Source organism: Mastomys coucha, unplaced genomic scaffold (genome assembly GCF_008632895.1).
Source record: "Mastomys coucha isolate ucsf_1 unplaced genomic scaffold, UCSF_Mcou_1 pScaffold11, whole genome shotgun sequence".
Lineage (NCBI taxonomy): Eukaryota > Metazoa > Chordata > Mammalia > Rodentia > Muridae > Mastomys > Mastomys coucha.
The window spans coordinates 29,861,454-29,877,212 of record NW_022196893.1 but is presented as its reverse complement, the minus strand read 5'-3'; the positions used below and the strand labels follow the sequence as shown (position 1 = coordinate 29,877,212).

The following is a 15,759-nucleotide window of genomic DNA, read 5'->3' as shown; positions in this document are numbered from 1 at the left end:
AATTCATCCTCCAGGGGCCCCAAGGTTGCTAAAATACCTTCCTACGATTGGAGTAGTTCTACTGTGAAAACAGCACTACCTTCATTGTGAAGTACTAAGCTACTTCAGTGAACTAATCTTTACTTCATTATCTTTCATTCATCCAGGGAGGCAATAATCTCACAATTTTTACAAAATCACTTTTTCAAAAAAAAAAAAAAAGCAAATTACTTGTTACCGTATACACTTTCTCGCTGAAAGCTGCCAGCTTTGACTGAAATCAACTGCAATACCTACTAGAAGGTTCCAGAAAGACCGTGCTGCGGAAGAACCTTGTAAGTAGAAAGACAACACTTGGAAAATTCTTTCTCCTACAGACACCGAACCTTCGGCGAACCACATTACCCAGAGGACCTTACGGCCTGGCCGGCCCTCGTGCCGTGCATTCTGGGATTGGTAGTTTTAGGGGCTTATTTGTCGGCTCGCGCGGTGCAGGCCCAGGAACTCCCTTTCCCGGCTCCCCGCGCGGCCTGGGTGCTCCTCCGTGATCAGGAAACGCGAAAGATGGCGACTGTTCGGCGACGTTGAGGCCGCGTTAGGCGGTTCAGGCGCGGGGTGGTGAGTCTTGGCGGTGGAGGCGGCTCCCACGAGTTTGGAGAGTGGGTGAGGAGCGGGAAGATAGCCGTAGCCTCAGCCCGGACGGGGAAGAACGCCTCAGGGAAGGGGCTCGAGCCAGGGCATCTCCGGCGGGCAAGAGCGAAGGGGCGCGGGCCCGAGAGCAGTGTTGGCTGCCCAGGGCACCGGCGTCCTCCAGGACTGTATTATGAGCCTAAACTTTGGTCCGTGGACATCGCGCTTGCGACCTAATTCCTGTTCCCTTACTTCGGCCAGGCTGGAACTCTTATGTGTTCCCAGAACCCACTCCATGCCTTCCGGCTTCGGCGTTGCCAGTATTATTGCTTCTGCCGGAGATTAGTTCTAACCCCAACCCCCAGTTGCACATCTTCAAAGTCTACCTATACTTTAAAAAAGCCACTTCCTCTATGGATCCTTCCATGTCCTCTTTACGAATGGAAAGAAACGGCAGCTTTGGCTTATTCGTCTGAGCGTTCTTATCTTGGCGTGTCTGGTGCCTTCTGCTGCTTCCTGTGGACAGAATTTCATTTTGTAATTTCCACAGGGCCTACAGCTGAGTCTTGCATATATAGTAGCACTTGATTAACAATACAATTGGCCTTTGCCCTACAAAGAACTGGGAGCAGGCCCAGGCGCCCAGGGTCTTTTGTAGCTTAAGCTGGCCTTGAACTCAGTATGCAGCTTAGTCTACTTTCTCTGTCTTTGGAAGCTCAGTGCCTTCACCTTCCTAGTGCTATGATTACAGTTGTAATTTTCCATAATTTAAAAAAAAAGTCTACATATTTCCTTGTAAGTCGCCAGAGTAATTCTTTTCTAATGTAACTTTTGGTTGTATTATACTCTGCTTTAAAGTTCTTCTAATGTTCTCCTTGAGATTAAGTTGAAATTCAGATGCCTTTGCTCTGACCCCTAACAGTGTACTTTTTTTTTTTTTGGTTTTTCGAGACAGGGTTTCCCTGTGTAGCCTTGGCTGTCCTGGAACTCACTCTGTAGACCAGGCTGATCTCGAACTCAGAGATCCGCCTGCCTCTGCCTCCCAAGTGCGTGCGCAACCACTGCCCGGTTGTATTTTGCTTTTATTGCCAGTTCCCATTCTCTCCCAGATAAACGTCATTCAAGCTTATGGTCTTTTTTATTTTCTTTCTTTTTTTAAAATTTACTTATTTAATGTATATGAGTATATTGTAGCTGTCTTCAGACACACCAGAAGAGGGCATTGGACCCCATTACAGATGGTTGTGAGCCACCATGTGGTTGCTGGGAATTGAACTCAGGACCTCTGGAAGAGCAGTCAGTGCTCTTGACTGCTCAGCTATCTCTCCACCCCTTCTTTATTTTCTTTTCCTTTTCCTTTTCCCCCTATAGCTGTAGTGAAAGCCACCAGTCACTCCCCCTCCCCCCACCTGCTCCCTCAAACTCTAGTTCCTACTCTTGGTTTTAAGTTGAAATCCAAGTACCTTTGCCCTGGTTTCTAACAATTTCATGATTTGTCTTCTACATATATGTGTGTGTGTATGTGTGTGTGTGTGTGTGTGTGTGTGTATGTGTGTATGTGTGTATGTGTGTGTGTGTATATATATATATGTGCATATATATGTGTATATGTGTGTGTGTATATATATATATGTGTATGTATGGGTGGTTTTTCATGCATTTGTGTCTGCGCAGCTCTTGAGTGTTTGAGGAGGTCAGAGCAAGGCGTTGGACCCCTAGAATTACAGGTACTTGCCTGCCAGTTATCATGTGGATTCTGGGGACCAAACTCAGGACCTCTGGTAGAGCAGCCAGGGCTCTTAACCACTGACTAATCTCTCCCGCCCCTGACCTTGAATTATTTGTTATTTATTTTATTGTTTGGTATAGGAGGTATGTGAGCAACAGTGCCATATGTAGAGGCAAGAGCACAGCTTGTGGAGATCAGTTCTCTGTCACATGGGTCCCGGGGATCAATCTCAGAGGGTCAGGTTTGATAGCAGGCATGTTTTCCTCCTGACCTTCTCTGGAATCAGCTTCCCTGCGGGTCTGTGCCCACTCAGGGTCTGTGCCCGCTCAGGGTCTGTGCCCGCTCAGGGTCTGTGCCCGCTCGGGGTCTGTGCCCGCTCAGGGTCTGTATCCACTCAGGGTCTGTGCCTGCTCAGGGTCTGTATCCACTCAGGGTCTGTATCCACTCAGGGTCTGTGCCCATTCAGGGTCTGTGCCTGCTCAGGGTCTGTGCCCACTCAGGGTCTGTATCCACTCAGGGTCTGTGCCCACTCAGGGTCTGTGCCCACTCGGGGTCTGTGCCCGCTCAGGGTCTGTGCCACTTAGCTGCAGTCTCTGGAGTGAGAGCGGCACACTGAGCTGGTTGTCCCCTCAGTGCTTGTAAGCTCTCTTTCCTGATCACCACTGTCACATCTCAGCATAAATGTCAACCTAAGAAGTCTTCCCTAAGCCGCTTCTTCATTTTTCCATATCATATTACTTCGTTTGGTTCCCTTTCTGGAGCTTACTCTGAGAATCTGAAATAATGTGCTACACTGAATTCACGCTTCCTGAAATCAGCGAATTTGTGTTACGGCGTTGTCTCCAGGACCCGGAACAGCTCCTGGCACTAGCGAGTATTCGGTACATACTTGTTGAAAGAATGAGGCCAGATGTGGTGCGTACACTTTTAATCCCAGCACTTGGGATTAAAAGCCGATCAAGGCAGATCTTAATGAATTTGAGGCCACCCTCGTGGTCTACATAGTGAGTTCCAGGCCAGCCAAGGGCCACACAGAAAGGCCAGATGTCCCAAAACAACAACAACCAACAAAACCCAAAAGACCAAAAACCAAAACCAAACAAACAAAAACCCAGGATGCTTTATGTAGAGAAAGCATGTTTTTCGTCTGGGCTGTTTTCTTAGGGCTATAAGAGAGACATACTGTGAAATGCATGATATACTGATTTAGACTATTCTGTCATTTTTTAGTTAATTGTGAGATGAAACTAGGTTGCCTTCACCTTCACCATTTGTTCATTTTTTTTTTTCAACCTTAACATTTTCCCTTTTTGGGCATATGGCAGTGACTGGCACGGGAGAGAAGGATAGTAACAAATGCTTAGGACACCGGTATTCCAGCCAAGTCATCTGGGGATGAAATAATTATTAGTTTTTATAGTTCAAGAACAGTTGGCAGTGTGGTGTGGTGTGCAGTGTACCCCAGGGAGGAGGGGAATATATCAGACTTCTGCTCAAACCTCCCAGGAGACTAGATAGCCCTGTCTGCCTGAAGAAGACATTACCAGGCTGTGAGACCCGAGGAGAGATTGGCAGCCTGTCAGTCACCTCTGGGACTTCCGGTTGAGACACTTTCTACTGCTTAATGTATTATATTGAAATAATTGTCCTTTCCCAGGCTGTTGAAAAAAATGTGCTTGGAGCTCCTGTGCACCCTTCACATTTTTTCCATTGCTTAACTAGAGGTACGATGTGTCTTTGTGTGTGTGTGTGTGTGTGTGTGTGTGTGTAGTGTGTAGTGTGTAGGAAGGTAGTTCAGAAGTTGACACCAGGGGTCACTGTCTACACAGTGCATGTGTAGAGGTCAGAGGATGAGTTTTAGGAGTCAGTTCTTCCTTCCACCATGTAGGTTCTGGGAATCAGACTCAGTTTGTCAGATTGGGTATCATAATGACTTTACCACATATATAACCATTGCAGTGGCCCTCTGCATTATCATTTAAACAAAGATTTCACTGAACCTAGAGCACCTTGGTCTGGCTGGCCACTGGGCTTCAGGGGCCATCTGTCTGCCTGAGTTGCACAGGTAGGTGCACCACACTGGGTTCCTCACATGTGGGTCATCATGATTGGGCAGTAGACACCTTATAGACCAAGCTGTCTCCCCAGCCCTAGAGGTGCATTTCTTTAAATTTGAGTAAAAATATTTTGTTCTCTTCTGGTGTTTTTTTTTTTTTTCACTCACAGATTTTATTCTCCATCCACCCTCTGACTGTTCCACATTCCACATCCCATACCTCCTCCCTACCCCACTGTCTCCACAAGGATGTCCCCACCCTCCACCCCCCTGGTGTTTTGTTTTCTTAAATAGTGTTGGTTACCTTTTGTTTTTGAGATAATAGTACAGGCTAGCCCTGTCTCGACAATGGAATAGTGAATCTGTAAGAAGAAATCAAGGGGAGACAATATAGTGAAATGAATAAGTACAGACTTTTCAAGATAAGTGACGGGGTCTTTGCTAATTAGAACTTGTGTTCGTTACTGCAAGCAAGTTAGTGTATGTACCTGTGCCTCAGTTGATTCATCTGTGAAGCAACTATACTAACACACATTAGTTCTGAGATTTGCTGAGCTGTACATGATGAGCACTTGTATTTCTCATCCAGATGGCAGGAGAACTGGCTGACAAAAAGGACCGGGATGCGTCACCCAAGGAGGAAAGGAAGCGATCTCGGACTCCTGAGCGAGATCGGGATAGAGACCGGGACCGGAAGTCGTCCCCTTCTAAAGACAGGAAGCGGCATCGCTCTCGGGATAGGCGTAGAGGAGGGAGCCGTTCTCGCTCTCGGTCCCGTTCCAAGTCTGCAGAGAGGTAGAATGGCTTTCCAGTACAGGAGGAGCGAGGGGGATGTTTGACACCTGCAGTGTTAAGCAACAGCATTTCACACATGAACCTCCCCTTGTCCCAGGCCACTCCGAGAACACTCAGCGTTCCTTTTCCTTTTTCCTCTGGTTTTCTGGAGTGCAGTCTCACTGTGTAGCCCAGGCGGACCGGAACTTATGGTTCCTCTGTTCCAGCCTCCTCAGGCTGTGGCTATGGGTGTTCCGTGATACCTGCTGAGTAAGCTCCTAAAGATTGAAATGAGCTTGCAAGGTGAAGTTGCAGATGGTTGAGGCAGATGGCTCACCTATTCTCACAGCCCCTGATCTGCCCTTGCTACTAAAACATAGCATGACGAGAGCGCTCCAGAAGATCCTCCTAAGGTTAGGATCTGTGCTGTTAAGGGTCAGGCCTGGGCTCAGTGGTAGAGCACTCGCTCTGAGAACGTGAGGACCTGAGTTAGGATCCCGAGCACACAAGTAAGAAGGTGCGTGTGGCAGCATGCACCTGCAGCCCCAGCTGTGGAGGGGCTAGCCTAGTCAGCCATCTATCCTAGCCAGTCTGTAAGCTCCAGGTTCACTGAGAGATCCTGCTTAAAAGAGAAGAAAAGAAAGAAAGAAAGAATAGGTGGCAGAGCAGCTCAGAGCGCTGACTGCTCTTCCAGAGGACCCAGGCTCAATTTGTAGGATTCTGAACACCCACATGGTAGCTCACGGTTGTCTGTAACTCCAGTTCAAGAGGATCCAATGCCTTCTTCTGGCCTCTTTGGGCAACAGGCACACATGTGGGAAAACATATACATAGGGGTTTTTTGTTGTTGGTTTAAGTGGAAGGACTGGAGAGGTCACTCGGTGGTAAGTGTAAGGACCCAGCACCCATGTAGAAAGCTGTGAATGCCTATAATCCTTGAGATGATAGGCCAGCCAGGGTAGCCAAAATGGTGGGTTTCCAGTTCAGTAAGAGACTATATCAGTCAGGCTCTCTAGACCCGGTGGAGGAAAGGACTTAGCAAGGTGCCGGCGAGCAGGCAAAGAACAAAGGCTTTCTTCTCGCTTGCCTTTAAATGAGCTTCCAGCGGAGGTGTGGCCAGATTAGATCTGGATTAAAAGCATGTCTTCCTGCCTCAAAGATTCAGATTAGAAGTGACCTCCCTACATCAGATTAAGCAAAGATCCCTCACAGATGTACCTCCATTCCGGGGTTTAGTGCCTGACGTAGTCAAGTTTACAGCCAAGTATAACCATCATAGAGAGAAGAAGCCATCTGATGTCCTGCTTGTACCTGCACACTACCATGCATTCATCATGTGCATATACACCATATGTGTGTACACACGTGTGCGCAGACACGCATACACACACACACACACACAACTAGAATTTCCTCAAAAATTTCCCTGAGAAGTACGTTCTCCAGTTTATTAAACATTACTTTAAGGAGAAAAGAGCATGGGAACTTTCTCAGGCCTCAGTGAGGTAAGAAACTCTAGAACCAGCCAAGGATTTCTTCAATTTTCTGTCTTTCAGGGAACGACGGCACAAAGAGCGGGAGCGAGATAAAGAGCGGGACCGTGGTAAGAAGGAGCGGGACAAGGATGGCCATCGACGGGACAAGGACCGCAGAAGATCCAGGTATGGAGAGACTGGGCTTTGGGGAATATGTCCAGCTTTCCTGCTCCGCAGCTTAGCTTCACGGGAGAAAATAGATTTCTCTTAGCAGATCCCATTGGTAGTTTCTACAGAATCGTCTTCCTCAGAAAGTGTGTGCCATTTCCATGTATTTGTTTGTTTGATTAATCAGTGTCTTCTTACGTAGCCCTGGGTGGCCCCCAACTTCTGTGTAGACCAGTTGTAGATGGCCTTGACCTCTCGCTCCTCCTGCCTCAGCCTCGGAAGTGCTGGGATTGCAGGGGTGAGCCTCTGTGCTCAGCTCAGCCTGCGTCTTCCTCAGAAAGTCAAGTGGCTCTTGGGTAGAGCAGCCTGTGACCTACGCAGTGATTAGCTACTGTCCTCCCAGAAAACCCTACAAAATGAAGTAAATCAAGAAGGCCAGATCTTTACACTCATTTTAACACCCGTGTAATTGCTTAGGCAACCAAAGGTAGGCACATTTGAAAAGCCACCAGGTATCTGAGAAATGTCCTTTTTTTTTTTTTTTTTTTTTTTCCGAGACAGGGTTTCTGTGTAGCCCTGGCTGTCCTGGAACTCACTCTGTAGACCAGGCTGGCCTCAAACTCAGAAATCCGCCTGCCCCTGCCTCCCAAGTGCTGGGATTAAAGGCTCATGCTACCACCGTCCTGCTGAAATGTCCCTTTTTAAGTCATGTGCAGCATCCTACAGTATAATGATGGAGTCTGTAGGTGTGCCCAGGCCAGTAGGGCTAGACATAGGGTCAGTGTACCCAACACTGTGCCGACTCTTTACTGCTCCTGCTGAACATGCAGAGTGATGCTGAGACAGACCTCGATGAACAGATCACCTAAAGTGTATGACAGAGCTGTGTTAGGTGAACTCAAACGCGAGCTTTCCTCCACATTAAGATGATCCTCACGGAAAAGGAACAAACTGTCTTCTTTGTTTTTTTTTTTTAGGGGGCGGGTTTGAGACAGGGTTTCTCTGTGTAGCCCTGGCTATCCTGGAACTCACTCTGTAGACCAGGCTGGCCTTGAACTCAGAAATCTGCCTGCCTCTGCCTCCCAAGTGCTGGGATTAAAGGCGTGTACCATCACCGCCCGGCAACAAACTGTTTTCTAAGTCAAAAAAAGCTGAACAAAAGGAAAGGATATCTCAGAAAAAAACCAGGAAACAAGAACTTTTAGGACAAGGATTAATTCAGCATAAAATAAATGCAAATAAAATTAAAAAAAAAAAAGAACAAGAAAAGAAAGTAAAGTGGGATTCAGATCCCAGCACCCACAATGAAAGTCAGTCCTGCTCCATTCTCCTCCTGCAGCCTCAGTGCTGTGGGAGCAGAGGCAGGAGGATTGCTGAGACTTGCTGACCACCAGCCTGGCTTCAGGCTCAGAGAGAAGCCTTGTGTCAAAGAAGTAGGGAAGAGAGGGATGGGACAGGACATGTGATGCCTTCTGTGGCCTCTGCATGGTGTACTCGCACACACAGCCCAGAAAGTAAAGTAATTCAGGTCACATTTTGAAGTTAAGATTATTCTTGGAACTGAGAAATTAATTTGAAAAGCTTATCAGCTAATCAGACATCCTTATAGCTCCATTATACAATTCAATTTTTACCTAGGCTACACAAAATAAATTTAGGTAGAATACCTTTTAAAACTTTTAATTTGGACTGGAGAGCTGCCTCTGTGCTGAAGAGCCTTGCTGCTTCACAGAAGACCAAGGCTCAGCTCCCAGTACCCAAGTCAGGTGTTTTACAAGTGCCTGCAGCTCCAGCTCCATAGGAACCATGGCCTTTGGCCTCCAGGAGCACACACACACACACACATACACACACACACACACACACCATAATTAAAAATAAAAGTAGGTTCTTAATTACAAAACAGATTTATTTATATTTATGTGTGTGTGTGTGTGTGTGTGTTCTGCTTATGTGTGTGCATGTGTACCATCTGCATGCCTGGAGCCCTCTGAGGTCAGAAGTAGGCATTGGATGCCCTGGGACTGGAGTTATGTGTGGTCCTGAGGCTGTGCTCCATCACGTGGGTGCCAGGAACTGAACCTGGGACCTCTGCAAAATCAGCAAGTGTTCTTACTCAACAAACTCATTCCTCTGGAAACTTACTATGCAAAGGGGTTTTTTGTTTGTTTTTTCTTTGCCTTTTTTTTAATGCAGAACAAATATTGATTTATTAAGAAAAAAGTGAGGAAGAACTCCCGAGGACTGGCAAGATGGTTCAGCAGGTTAGAGCATTTACTGACCGACAAGTTTGATGGCCTGAGTTTGATCTCCAGAACCCGTAGGAGGAAAGGAAAGAAGTCACTGCCATCACTTGTCCTCTGATCTTGTTTATATTTGCATGCGCGAGCGCATGCTCACACATACACACACACACACACACACACACACACAAATGTAGCAATAAAAGAGTTTAAATTAAGCTTTGTGGTGGTGGCACAGGCCTTTAACCCCAGCACTTGGGAGGCAGAGGCAGCCAGGTTCAAGGCCAGCCTGGTCTACAGAGTGAGTTCCAGGACAGCCAGGGCTACCCAGAGAAACCCTGTCTAGAAAAACCAGAGAGAGAGAGAAGAGAGAGTAGGACAGGCTCCAAGAGAGCACTGCTCTACTGAGTTGTTAGGCTTGTGCTAGGTTAAAGGCAAAGACAGAACTTAGAGGAACTCTGTAGGCTTGCTGTGCTCTCTTACTCCTTAACACAGCAAAGGTGAAGAAGCCTGAGCTGGGGAACGCTAAACCAGGGTGTAAATCACAGATCTCTGCTGCAGGGGGCTCAACTGCCTGTCTTCAATTTACTGTGTATTGTAAAGCGAAGGCTTTTATTTTCTACATGCAACTACTGTTTAGGATTTTTCTTTTTAAATTTTTAATTTGGGGCACATGTGAGATAGGTTCTTGCTGTATTTCAGCTTGTCCTGGAACTTGCTATGTAGTACAGGCTAGCCTGGAACTTGGGATTCTCTTGCCTCAGTCTCTGAGTGCTGGGATTTTAGGTATGTATACACCACTATGCCAGGCTTTTATTTTTATTTATTGAGATTTATTTATTTTATTTCATGCATATGAGTGTTTTGCCTTCATATATGTTTATGTACCACATGAGTTCCTGGTGCCTATGAAGGTCAACAGAGGGTATCAGATCCCTTAGAACTGGGGTTTCCGCATGGTAATGAGCTACCATATAGGTGCTGGGAACTGAACCTGGGTTTTCCTTGTGAGCAACAGGTGCCTAACAACAAACCATCTCCCTTGCATCTTTTTCTGTTCTGTTGGTTTTGGTTTTTATTATATTTTTTAGATAGAGACCAACTTGGTAGCCAGGGTGGTCTTGAACTTGCCTCAGTCTTCCTGTGGGTTAGAGTTACAGGTGTGAGATGTAAGCCTGTCTTGCTTATTGTTTAGATTTTTTTCTGTCTTAATTTTTAAAGTTAAAAAAAGTACTTCTTTTATATTTTGAGATTATACTATAATTATGTCATTTCCCTTTATTCCCCACTCAAAAGCTTCTCATATTCCCTCCTATCTCTCAAATTCATGTCCTCCTCTTTCATTTTCATGTAAGTATTGTTACATGTATGTGTGTGTGTACATTCTAAAGTACACAAATACAGTCTGCTCAGGACATACAGAGTACTACTTGTGTGTATGTTTTTAAGACTGGCCACTTGGTTTTGGAGAACCAGTTGGTGTGCTTGTTCCTGGAGAATACCGTTCCTCTCCATCTTGGCATTCTGAGCTGCCTGTAGTTCTTTGTGTAAGGTTGAGAGAGCTTTCCCCATGCACGGTAGATGTCTGATGTGGCTCCTGTCAGCTCGTGTTTAAGCACTCATGTTGGTGAGGCTTGATGAGTGGGATTTTTCTTTCTGTGTATGTCTGGATGTCCTGAAACTGTGTAGACCAGGCTGGCCCCAAACTCTATCTGCCTATGTCTGCCTCCTGGGTGCTGGGACTAAAGGTGTACGCCACCATATCCTGGCTTATTTGGAATTTGGTAACAGTGGTGAAGGTCCACTTTTCTGAAAGGGTTAGTCAGAAGAAGATTCAGGTAGAGTGATGTCAAGATGGGGCATAATTGGGTTTCAGAGCAGGCGGAGGACTAGGCCTTGCCTAAGAAAGCTTTAGGACGTGATGGATGCCATGGCCAGTCTTGAGTAATAGGAAAACTTCTGTTCTCTCATGGAGGCTCAGCCTCAACCTCATTTAGGGCTGGGGTCAGACAGCTATGGACCTTTCTTCTTTTTCCTTAAAGCTTATCTCCTGGTCGAGGAAAAGATTTCAAGTCTCGGAAGGACAGAGATTCTAAGAAGGGTGACGAGGAGGAACATGGTGACAAGAGACCTAAGGTAAGGCTGATGTGGCTCTGTCTCCTTCAAGGGATGGCTTGCAACTCACAGAGGTCTGCCTGCCTCTGCCTCCTCAGGGCTGGGCTGAAGGGCTGGGCCACTGCCACTTCTACCAGTGCTAGCTAACGAAGAGAATTTTCTTCTTCTTCTTTTTTTTTTTAATGATTCCTTTATATTTTTTTATGTGCATTGATGTTTTGTTTGCATGCATGTCTGTGTGTGAGTGTCAGATCCCCTGGAGCTGGAGTTATAGACAGTCCATGTGGGTGCTGGAAATTTTTCTGGGTCCTCTCTAAAAGCAGCCAGTGCTCTTCACCTCTGAGCCATGTTTCTAGTTCCATGAGGGAGAATCTTTATAAACCAAGTTCCCATGTTTTATGCTCAGATCCAGCCACTGTCCCTGGAGGAACTTCTGGCCAAGAAGAAGGCTGAGGAAGAAGCCGAGGCTAAGGTAAGACACCCTGGCTGCCATAACCAATGGCACAGATGGGCAGCTTCAGCATGGAGTTCCTGGGGCGGGAAGTCTTGGCTACAGTATCAGCAGTTACTGCTGAGGCCCCGTTCCCAGATATAGATGCCTTTTCTGTCCTTATGGTCACCTCCGGGTGCTCATCTCCTCAGTATTGATCTCAGTATTTTCTCATGGAACCACTACGCTAGGCAGCTGCTGTGTCACTGCCTGACTGTACCTGCAGCCTGGACAGCTGCTGTGTCACCGCCATGACGCCTGGCTGTACCGCAGCCCTATGCCTCTATGTGTTTTTATAAGAATAGTTACTATTGGGCTGGTGAGATGGCTCAGGGGGAAGAGCACTGACTGCTCTTCGGAAGGTCATGAGTTCAAATCCCAGTAACCACATGGTGGCTCACAACCACCCGTAATGAGATCTGATGCCCTCTTCTGGTGCGTCTGAAGACAGCTACAGTGTATTTACATATAATAAATAAATAAATCTTAAAAAAAAAAAAAAAGAATAGTTACTATCATAAGCAAATATTTAGGGCCTTCCTGGGTCTCTCTAGCAGTGATGTGGCTAGACGCTGTTAACCATTCCTTTCTGTCTTGAAGCCCAAATTCCTCTCCAAAGCAGAGCGGGAGGCTGAAGCTCTGAAGCGGCGGCAGCAGGAAGTGGAGGAGCGCCAGAAGATGCTCGAAGAGGAGAGGAAGAAGAGGAAACAGTTCCAGGATCTGGGCAGGAAGATGCTGGGTTTGTTCTCTGTCCTGTGTAGAAAGGATAGGGTGAAGTTATAGAGAGAGAGAAACTAGACTGGAGCTGTCGCTCATGGTAGAACTTGCCTGCCATTCAAAAGGCCCTGGGTCTGATCTCCAACCATTGCAAAAGAATGGGAGAACGGAGGATGGGGACTTGTTTGTTCCAGAGTTTGGAGTGGCGAAGGTTCATGGAAATATCTGTTAGGTCCCCTTTCCACCTGGTGTCCACTCGCTTCCCTTGCTTGTCCCCACTGACTGCTCCCTTCCATGCCTGCTTCCTCTTGCCGAGCTCTTTCTGCAGCTGTCCTTCTCTGTCTGCAGAAGACCCTCAGGAGAGGGAACGCAGGGAGCGGAGGGAACGGATGGAGCGGGAGACCAACGGAAACGAGGATGAGGAGGGGCGGCAGAAGATCCGGGAAGAAAAGGACAAGAGCAAGGAGCTACACGCCATTAAGGTGTGGCTGAGACCCCACGGGCCAGGGCCAGTCGTTTCTCTCTGGTCTCAGGTCAGACCTTGAGGCTCACAAGCTTTGTGCTCTTTTCTTGATAGGAGCGTTACCTGGGTGGCATCAAAAAACGGCGCCGAACAAGGCATCTCAATGACCGGAAGTTTGTGTTTGAGTGGGATGCGTCTGAAGACACCTCCATTGACTACAACCCCCTGTGAGTGGCTTTGTGCCCACATCCTGGGGCTTGGACACTGGATGGTCCGGAAGAGCTGGTGACAGAAAGAAGCAAGCGGGGCTGGGCTGAGGCAGTGATAGGCCAGCACTCACCCATCTTCCTGAGCAGGGGAAGATGCTGGCTGGGGCAGAATCGGTGCACACTGGCAGGCCGTCCTTGCCGTGAATAACTCATTTTTCCCCCTCTGTCTCCATCCCAGGTACAAAGAACGGCACCAGGTGCAGCTGTTGGGGCGAGGCTTCATTGCAGGCATTGACCTGAAGCAGCAGAAGCGAGAACAATCACGCTTCTATGGAGACCTAATGGAAAAGAGGCGCACCCTGGAGGAAAAGGAGCAGGAGGAGTAAGTGACTGGGTTTAGGTGGTTGGACAGAGCCGGCGTCCACGGCAGGGAGGGAACTGAGCTTGCTTAACCACCATCATGTCTTCTTCAGAGCGCGACTCCGCAAGCTTCGTAAGAAGGAGGCCAAGCAGCGCTGGGATGATCGCCACTGGTCCCAGAAGAAGTTAGATGAAATGACAGACAGGGACTGGCGGATCTTCCGTGAGGACTACAGCATCACCACCAAAGGTGGCAAGATCCCCAACCCCATCCGGTCCTGGAAAGACTCGTCTCTGCCCCCACACATCTTGGAAGTCATCGATAAGTGCGGCTACAAGGTAACGGGCAGGCGGGCCCCCAGCGTTGGCCAGCTCCTCTCCTACATCCTAGCACTGGGAGTGTAGCTGGGACTGGAGGACTTTGTTCCTTCCCCATTGAGTGTCTTCCCTGCCCACGGCACCAAACTCAGTACGGGCCTTTAGGGCTTGTGTTTTTCCTTGGGCCCCTTTCCTGTGTGTCTTGGTTGTGTGGTAGTGGCATGCTTTGCCCACCGTGTTAGCACTATCCCAGATTGTGTGATTCTCTACCCATTACTTTTGTTTTGGGTCACTGTAGGAGCCAACACCTATCCAGCGTCAGGCCATTCCCATTGGGCTGCAGAACCGTGACATCATTGGTGTAGCTGAGACTGGCAGTGGCAAGACGGCAGCCTTCCTCATCCCATTACTAGTGTGGATCACCACGCTTCCCAAAATCGACAGGTAGGCTCGGCTCGCTGTCAGTTGGGTGGATTGCTGCTACAACAGATGAGGCTAACTAGAATCAATAGCTGTTTTGTTTCTTGTCTGCTGAGAGAGCCTTGTATTCTCTTGGTTATCTTGTAGTTTTTACATGGGATCCCCAACCTGCCCATTCCCATAGATGCTCTTAAGAGTGACTGTCTTGTTCCTACTTGTGGTCAATGAGACCAAAGCTTATGAAGCTGTGGGATACCCCACTTACCACAGGATCGAAGAGTCAGACCAGGGCCCTTATGCCATCATCCTGGCTCCCACCCGTGAGTTGGCTCAACAGATTGAGGAAGAAACCATCAAGTTTGGAAAGCCGCTAGGTATCCGCACCGTGGCTGTCATTGGTGGCATCTCCAGAGAAGACCAAGGCTTCAGGCTACGCATGGGTTGTGAGGTTTGTTTCTCAAATGAGCTTTTGTTTGTTTGTTTGGTTTTTGGTTTTTGGTTTCTGTAGACCAGGCTAGCCTTGAACTCAGAAATCTGCCTGCCTTTGCCTCCCAAGTGCTGGGATTAAAGGTGTGCACCACCACTGCCCGGCCTCAAATTAGTTTTAATTACATTAATGTATACTAATAATAATGGTAATAATTAATGGGCGTAGCAGCCATATGAGAGCAGGTAGTGCTAGACATTGCACAGTGTGTTATAGATGGCGATGAGCTTAGTAACTCGACTGGAGCCCCACACGGCTCTCAGTGGGCCCTGTGAAGAGGGACTGACTAGTTCATGGCCAAAGCCTGTGTCCTTCCTAAAGCATGTTGTCGGCCTGCACTCCGTAGAGAAGATGGAGGGACCCTCTAAGGACCTGAGACAGGAATTCTCGTGGAGACCTCTCAGTGGTGCTTCTTCCACAGTGCTCCCAGCCTCTCTCCTTCCACAGTGCTCCCTAGCCTCTCCTTCTACAGTGCTCCCTAGCCTCTATCCTTCCATAGTGCTCCCTAGCCTCTCTTTTCACCGTGCTCCCCAGCCTCTCTTTTTCCACAGTGCTCCCTAGCCTCTATCCTTCCATAGTGCTCCCTAGCCTCTCTCCTTCCACAGTGCTCCCTAGCCTCTCCTTCTACAGTGCTCCCTAGCCTCTCTCCTTCCACAGTGCTCCCCAGCCTCTCTCCTTCCACAGTGCTCCCCAGCCTCTCTCCTTCCACAGTGCTCCCTAGCCTCTCTTTCCATCGTGCTCCCCAGCCTCTCTTTTTCCACAGTGCTCCCCAGCCTCTCTCCTTCCACAGTGCTCCCAAGCTTCTCTTTCTGCAGTGCTCCCTAGCCTCTCTTTTTCCACAGCGCTCCCCAGCCTCTCTCCTTCCACAGTGCTCCCCAGCCTCTCTTTTTCCACAGTGCTCCCTAGCCTCTCTTTTTCCACAGCGCTCCCCAGCCTCTCTCCTTCCACAGCGCTCCCCAGCCTCTCTCCTTCCACAGTGCTCCCCAGCCTCTCTCCTTCCACAGTGCTCCCCAGCCTCTCTCTTTCCATCGTGCTCCCCAGCCTCTCTTTCTGCAGTGCTCCCCAGCCTCTCTTTTTCCACAGTGCTCCCCAGCCTCTCTCTTTACATCATCCTCCCCAGCCTCTC

At 48.2% G+C, this 15,759-nt stretch overlaps 1 protein-coding gene across 4 annotated transcripts in view; it reads left to right on the top strand.

Moving 5' to 3' along the window:
* Positions 1 to 466: 466 nt before the first annotated feature.
* Positions 467 to 15,759, top strand: part of Ddx23 (DEAD-box helicase 23) — a 21,520-nt gene continuing 6,227 nt past the window's right edge. Inside the window, exons 1-13 of one of the 4 annotated variants that reach the window (XM_031354933.1) lie at positions 490 to 597; positions 3,996 to 4,062; positions 4,984 to 5,189; positions 6,725 to 6,829; positions 11,097 to 11,190; positions 11,576 to 11,641; positions 12,260 to 12,398; positions 12,725 to 12,858; positions 12,954 to 13,066; positions 13,287 to 13,430; positions 13,522 to 13,747; positions 14,025 to 14,170; positions 14,417 to 14,594. In XM_031354933.1, coding sequence (XP_031210793.1) covers positions 4,984 to 5,189; positions 6,725 to 6,829; positions 11,097 to 11,190; positions 11,576 to 11,641; positions 12,260 to 12,398; positions 12,725 to 12,858; positions 12,954 to 13,066; positions 13,287 to 13,430; positions 13,522 to 13,747; positions 14,025 to 14,170; positions 14,417 to 14,594 — 1,551 coding nt within the window. In that variant the 5' untranslated portion in view covers positions 490 to 597; positions 3,996 to 4,062. Of the gene's footprint in view, positions 643 to 3,995; positions 4,063 to 4,983; positions 5,190 to 6,724; positions 6,830 to 11,096; positions 11,191 to 11,575; positions 11,642 to 12,259; positions 12,399 to 12,724; positions 12,859 to 12,953; positions 13,067 to 13,286; positions 13,431 to 13,521; positions 13,748 to 14,024; positions 14,171 to 14,416; positions 14,595 to 15,759 lie in introns of all 4 variants that reach the window. The other 3 variants (XM_031354943.1, XM_031354914.1, XM_031354923.1) reach the window with 3 other exon arrangements.